At 53.0% G+C, this 7,065-nt stretch overlaps 2 protein-coding genes across 2 annotated transcripts; both read right to left on the bottom strand.

Annotated features, from left to right (window-relative positions):
- Positions 1 to 107: 107 nt before the first annotated feature.
- Positions 108 to 2,312, bottom strand: N7532_011526 (ATP-binding cassette long-chain fatty acid transporter PXA2; the record flags this gene model as incomplete). Its single annotated transcript, XM_056624017.1, has 2 exons — positions 108 to 1,721; positions 1,803 to 2,312. The coding sequence occupies 2 exons, from the start codon at positions 2,310 to 2,312 to the stop codon at positions 108 to 110; spliced, it is 2,124 nt and encodes a 707-aa protein (XP_056469005.1).
- A 623-nt stretch (positions 2,313 to 2,935) lies between these two features.
- Positions 2,936 to 6,818, bottom strand: N7532_011527 (putative cell wall biogenesis protein Mhp1; the record flags this gene model as incomplete). The annotated part of the gene is made up of 3 exons (XM_056624018.1): positions 2,936 to 3,600; positions 3,658 to 6,627; positions 6,767 to 6,818. The coding sequence occupies 3 exons, from the start codon at positions 6,816 to 6,818 to the stop codon at positions 2,936 to 2,938; spliced, it is 3,687 nt and encodes a 1,228-aa protein (XP_056469006.1).
- Positions 6,819 to 7,065: the final 247 nt, after the last annotated feature.

Raw genomic sequence — 7,065 nt, forward strand, 5'->3', positions numbered from 1 at the left:
ACATACAATAGAGTGAAAGGTCGTCCTGCGGCTACGTTGCTGTCAGTTCAGCCACTCGACGCTGCAATTCAGGAACGGCCCGCAGTTGGAGCTCGAGTTCGTCTTTTTCACTGTGAGGGAAACGGGATCCGAGTCAGTATAGTTCCAAAGCCTACGAAAGTAAAAGGGGTCGCGGGGGATACATACTCTTCCAGTTTCAATCGTCGCTCCCAGTCGAGCCCTGTGAAAATGTAACTGCCCTGGCCATCAAATTGCAGAATCTTCTGGTGGTATTTCCAGAGACTGCGTCGGTGCGAGACGGTCATCAACGTGATACCAAGTTTCTTGGCCGTCTCGTACATGACCTTCTCGATCTCCAAGGTGACCGAAGAGGTACACTCATCCAGAATGGCGAACTTGGGGCGGTGATAGAAGAGCCGGGCCATGGCAATGCGCTGCTGCAGACCACCCGACAGTACGTCCCGCCATTCCTCCTCGGCGTCCCAGCCGCCAGGTCGGTTGACAACAGATGCAATCTCAACCACGGAGAGAACCTCATGTAGGTCAGCATCAGTCACGCCCTTGGCACGCATCTCGCGCACGCCATCGGGATAGATGACCTGCTGTCGAAGAGTCCCACGGGACAAATAGGGTCGCTGCGGGATGTAGAAAATGTCTTCGAAGCGAGGTTTCTTCACCGAGCCTCCGTAGACTGGCCAGAGTCCACCCAGAATGCGGAAAAGAGAGGACTTGCCACATCCATTCGGTCCGACAATCAGGAGGTGGTCGCCCGGGTTCACGGTGAATGACAGCTTACGAACAAGAACGTCGCCGTTTGGTGATACGATCGGAACATCAATAAACTCGATTGAGTCGCTTTCCATGACCTCGCCGCGACCAGAGAGAACAGCGGCGTTTTCCTCGGTAGATGCAGATGAGACCAACTTCTTCTCGAATCGTCCAGCGACCAAGTCGTCCATGACCTCAAGCAGAGACGAGACACGAGAAGTGAAGCCGGCCAGCTCGGAGATCTCCTTGTAAGAGAACATCAGACGGCCAAAGGCATCCGACGAGGAAAGCAACATCCGTCGATTTGTGACAAAGCTTTCGGTGCGATCCCCCATAGTCTGTGTAACTTGACCGGGAATCTTAAAGAAAACGGGTAGACTGCAGAGAACCAACCCAAGAGCGCCCCAGAAGTACTTGATAACAAAGTCCTCCATGAAACCATGGTAAAGTCTCCGGCGCAAAATGCGGTTTACATGCTTGATAAGGGTGAAGTAACCCTTGTCCAAGGTATCCTTTTCGGCCTCATGACCGTGATAGAGAGCAACTTCCTCGCTGTAGTCGATGAGCCTTGAGTGGAGGAAGCGGAATTCACCCTCAAGTCTGGCCTCATCAGCGACGTATTTGCCGAACGGAGGTGTCAGCATGCGCATGACATTAGCAGATAGCTGCACAAGCAAGCTCATGATGAACAATCCTTCCCCACCAACATTCTTTGATAGGGAATAGTTATAGATGCACATGTCGAGGATCGGCTTGGCGAGGTTGGAGTAGAGCTCGGCCAAGCTATCGGAGAACCGCGACACATCCACCGTGACAAGCTGATCGGGGTTCTTAATCCGATCGTCCAAAGCGGAGATGGCGTAGAATGTCATATTAGAGAGGTATTTGTCATGTATATAGTCGGTCAAGCGTTTCCGGTAGCTCAAGGCAAGTTTGCATTGGTGGTAAGAAAGCTAATAACAAACGCGTTAGGAACCGGCTTTTCCACGGTCGCAAACCCACCGAACGGGGCGAACCTGTCCCCGATAACTTACCATAGAGTTTGTAAAGGTTGCGGGTATTGCAACAATCATCCACCACACCAGGCCCAACAAGAAGTCCTTCCCCTTGCCCCGCACGAGGTTGCTCACCAGCCGGCCGTCCAACTCGGCGACATACAGGCTGAGCAACGTTCGCAGCACGAGGAAGACACTATGGCTCACCAGGAGCCGGAGCTCTTTGCTGCGCCATCCAGGGATTACAATCTTCAAGAGACGAAATAGGTGTTTGAAGAATTCCCGGTTGATTTCCACCCGCTTCTTCCGCGGCTGCTCCTCATCGCCGAGACTGCTGGTGCCGGGCTGTCGCCTCCGCAGCTCTATCTGCTGCGATGCAGCCTTCTGCTCGGATATGGCATTATGTATTCGCTTGGCAAGCGCAGCGAAGAGGGCAAGGTACACAGCGCGGGAGATACGGGTACGGTGTCGGAGGTAGAGGGAGGTGAGGCTGGAGAGGATCTGTTTGACGGAACGGTCGGGCGGCAGCAGCTTTGACTGGGCGGCCATGGCGACACGATCGACTATTCAGCCGGAATCGCGGATGGGCATGACCGTAGGCAAAAGTGAGGGTGGAAGAATGAAAGCGTGAAGAGGAGTTGGAGAGTTGGAGTGGAGTCGGGGTGACGGAGCCCTTGACATGTGAAACCCCCAGTTTTCTGGGGAAGTTCAACCGAGGAACATCGCCCGTTACTAACCCGCCCTATTTTCAGCGCCCTTCTGCTACCCAGACGGCCCTGCAATCATGCTTTTCTATATAACACTAGATTTTTCTGTTTCCTTGGCCTACTAGTCATTTTCGTTGAAATGAGGCTAGTTCAAACCACAAAAATGGCATATCGCAAGATTAAAACTCATATAGCTCAAACAAAAGTCAACTGGATCAAACTAAATACATATCATTCAAATACTTCATAAGATGAACGGATAGCTACACCGGAAACAGGGCAATATATACAGACCGATGGCTAACACTGAAATACATGCGGCCAAGCGAACAAGGGATGGTGGGAAGCTGTACCAGGTGACAGACAGGTAAAGATGGAAAATATCAGAATATATACAACAATTGCGCTTGGAATAGAGGCAAAACGCAAATAAAGGAAAATATGAGAGTGTTCTGCAGGAGAAGTTTAGGATGGCGGCGACTTGCTTTCAGCGTCGTCCTTCGTTGCCGTCGACTTGTTTTGCGAAGGAACAGACGAAGCCAAACGAAGACCACTGTTGATTTGAGCGGCGATCTGCGACTGCTTGAATTTCTCAAAGCCTTCAGCATCTTGTCGCTGGGCTGCCCAGAGTTCATCGACGGTATTACCGAGCTTTTCGAAGGCTTCTTCAGCATGGGCGCTGTCAAATGGTGACTGGGATTGCTGCTCGTGTAGACGTTCGAGCTTCTCTCGAAGAGCGACAAGACGGGAATCGTCGTCTTCGTCGCCTTCCCTGTCACCAATATCAGGGTTGAGGAAGTCGCGTCTGAGGTTCTGGCCCAGACGGTGGACATGACCCTCTTCTGAAGTCATGGCACGAGCGTGTAAAGAAGTCATCGAACTTGTTCGAGATAGATGAATGGCGTATTGGTCTGTTTCTTCATCATCGACAGCAGTTTCGTTATCGATCATACTGCTGTTCAGGTTGCTGCCTGGAGCACCTGGAGCACTGACACCTTCGCCCGAGTGCTGGGAGCTGGTCTCGGGTGCGGCGGACGTAGGAGCAACCTGAGGGAGGCGAGTTTCCGGATACTCGTCTTCAAAGCGCTGAATCATCTTATGTAAAGTAAAGTCCAGAAATTGGAGGCGTCCTGGGCCAATGTTAGTGATTGAAAACCCCCACTGCATCAATACAAGAAAAAACGTACTGTAGTTCGCGTCATTGCCAGCACGGTCCTCGCGCACGAGGGCCGACTGAATTCGGGTGCGAATGTTGCGTGCGGACTCTAACAGATTTTTCGACATGTCTCGTGGTCTCTTGGTGACAACACCTCGGGACTTGGGACGTCGGGGGGTTGTAGTGCCACTTGCAGGCAGGGAGTGATCACCCAGAGCGTCACTGCCATGCTGGTCCAGGTTGCCGAGACAGACACCCAAGGCCTTTACAACACCCGTACCACCCATGACATAGTCCTCATCTGGAGCCGGTTCATCCTCATCATCGCCGGCGATTTCCTCCGTCCCATTCGCACCAGCGTGTCCCACAATATGTTGCAAGATCTCTGGCACAGGAACATCTTTAGTCAGAGGCGAGGTAATTGTTTCCGAAAGCTCTTCCGCGATAGCACCGCCTTCAAGATTGCGGAGTGAGTAAGCCACAATCTGGGATGCCAGAGCCTTAACAACTTCATTATTCTCTGCAGACGGAATTTCGATATCGACTGCGATGATCGTCCGCGACACGCGGACAGCAGCAAGCATAGAGGCATATACCGCACAAGCTTCTTCCTGAACCTCTGGATCCATAGCAGAAGCCAATGAAGCAATTCGAGGGTTTTCAAGAATGCTCAAATGACAGAGGCTTGGACATTCGGGAAGAACCTCAGCAAGACCAATAACATTGTCCGGGGTGAGAGCAACATCGGCGAGATGAATTCGCTTGAGAGATGGCATCTTGGGGAGGAAGCGTCGGAATAGACCGAGAGAGTTGGGCTGCATCGAGAAAAGGTCTCTGTTATGGGAGAAGTCGATGAAGCGCAGATTGTGGAGCCGGGTAAGAGCCTGGAGTAGTGGGGAAATCACGGATGGGTTCAAAGAACAGTCGGCCAAACTAAGCGCATAAAGCGGCATCTCTGGCTCAATTGCTTCTGTAAGGAGATCGAGGTCATCTTTGATGAGGTTCCCTCCCAAATCCAGGCCTTCGCATTGGCCAATCTTGAGGTACTCAATGACATGACCCAGGCTCTCCCTGTTTAGGTCATTGTTTGCGAAGCCTAGCCGGCGAAGCCCCATCTTGGTTGCTGCATCGCAGATACTCTTCACCTGTTCAACAGAAGGCTTGCACTCGGTCATCAGCAGCTCCTCCAGGTGGTCACCATTGAAGCGTTCTGCGAGAGCCTTGGCGAAAACATTGCAAACATCAGGGTTAGTTAACTGAGGCTGGCCCTGACCAGTTGACCCATCAGACGTAGCTCGGCATTTCGGGAAAGGAATGCCTGATAAATCGATTGCTTTCAAGGACTTGGATAGATGAACGAACAAGCCGATATGTCGCCATCCTTCCCGGCCAATCTTGAAATTGCCCTTTAGAGAAAGCTTCTCCACCACGCCGTGACTTTCGTCATTGGCAGCCGGTGAGTCAGTTCTCCTGGATCGTCTCCTCCGGTAGCGCATTTGCTCAACAGTCTTCGTGGTAAGAAGTCCTGCAAGGATAGACCTTATGGACTCATCAGTCAACGCACAGTTCTCAAGGATGAGCTTGCGGACAGGGACAACGGCAAGCCAGTCACTAAATGTTGCAATATCTTGCGTCGTCATTGGGAAGTTGCTGAGGTCCAGAGCCGCGACAGTACCAGGGGATTCTGCCAGAGTAGAGGATGGCGAAGATATCTCATCAACCACTCGCTTGAGCACGGGGGTCTCGCGTAGCTGACAGCAACGTCGGTAGATGCGGACGGGATCCGTCGTGGGATGACTTTGAGTCTTGGAGCGAGAGGTACCGGTTGCCGGTGGACGAGGTTCATCATCCTCGTCCATCTCTGCGGATAATTGTAAGGGAATTGAGCCATTTGCGACAGCCTGTCTCCGCTTACGTTCTTTTCGCTCTTTTCGCTCTTCTTCGGACCGCTTCTTCTTCTCTGCCTTTCTTGATGGGTCCTTCCCTTCGCTGGGCTTGGCATCTGTTGCGGGCTTCGAGCTGGAATCGTTGGTTTCGGTGGCAGGAGGCTGGGCATCTGGAGGACTACTGCTTGCTTGGGCAGGCGCCGATGGACTCGGAACAGCACCAGCAGTATCCTGAGCTGACGGTGGAGCTGGTGTCTCTTTTTCAGCCACTGCAGCTTGAGGATCCTTAAGCGCATCAGCTTCCTCTTTCCCTTTGTCTTTCATCTCCGCCTTTTTGCTCTTCTGGCGGTGTGATTCTGGTAAAGGTTGGCGTAGTTGATTTGTGGGAGGAGCATCTTCGTCGGTATCTCGGTGGGAAACCCCCGCAATCTCCACGTCCACGCAAAAAGCTACCCGATGCAGCTTCGACTGGTTCAATTCGGCAATCTTGCAGCGTTCTCGATTCGGATCCAAGTTCATTACGCGGCGAGGGCAACTGACTCCGTTTGGCGGCAGCTTGGGTAGTCCTCCCGAACTAGATGAGAACTTACGCAATGCATTGTGGAGGAATGAAGGGCCCTTCGGTGACGATGAAGTAAACGGGCCAGGCTCATCCTTCGACTCGTCTTCCTTGTCCTTGGGCGAATAGGCCGCCCCGAAGGGGTTGTGGGTATCCAGAGGGGAGGTGGTCTTGGGGCTCACTGGAGAGCCCTTCAGACTTGACTGCGACGGTGGTGTCGATCCGGAAGAGAATTTCGAGCTCAAGCTAGAGATCCATGAGTTCCTCCGCCCGCCGACCGGTTTGGGGGCACTCTTCTGTGATGCGGGAGATGGGGTAGACGGGGGTTTCTGTTCCGCATTCTTCTCCGTCGCCTGTGGCTTCTCTTTCTCTTCGGCATTGGGCGGAGTATTCTCGGGTTCACGTTTTGGTACGGGGGAGCCTGACGATGGCGGGCGGGCGGGGCTACTATTCGATCGCGATCTTCGGTGTGGTTTCGATGTCGTCGCCGACTCCTTCTCGGCGGCCGACTTATCGCTGAGGGCAGACGACACGGATTTGGTACGGGAAAGATGATCTAGATGAGCGACATAGTCAGTCACTGCTTAAATCCGACGTCTCTGTTAGGCGGCATGGCGAACTGTCTTCCGCGGTGGTCGGTCCGAGAGCGGCCTTGCATACGGCTCCTAAAGAAGCCCCAAGAGTCAAGAACTTACCTTTCTGCGAGTGATGGAGCCAGCTCACATCTACCGTCTGGACGCCCTCCATTTTCTGAATCCTCCTCGCTCGTATTCCTGTGGTAGAGAGATGACCGGGGTAGGCGGCCCTCGTCGACTAAGTGACCACTGTGTGGCGCGGAAAGTAGGTCGAATGACTGGACAGGCCTAGATCGGATGACGCATAATTGGTTGATCCCCCACTCCCTACGGATGTCGATAGGTGGACAAAGGCAAGACCAATTCCCTGTCGACGGCAGACGAAGATGGCGGATGCGACTATCGGTAGTTCAGCTCAG

This window comes from Penicillium argentinense, assembly GCF_028826775.1.
Source record: "Penicillium argentinense strain IBT 30761 chromosome Unknown utg000011l_segment0_segment0, whole genome shotgun sequence".
Classification (NCBI taxonomy): domain Eukaryota; kingdom Fungi; phylum Ascomycota; class Eurotiomycetes; order Eurotiales; family Aspergillaceae; genus Penicillium; species Penicillium argentinense.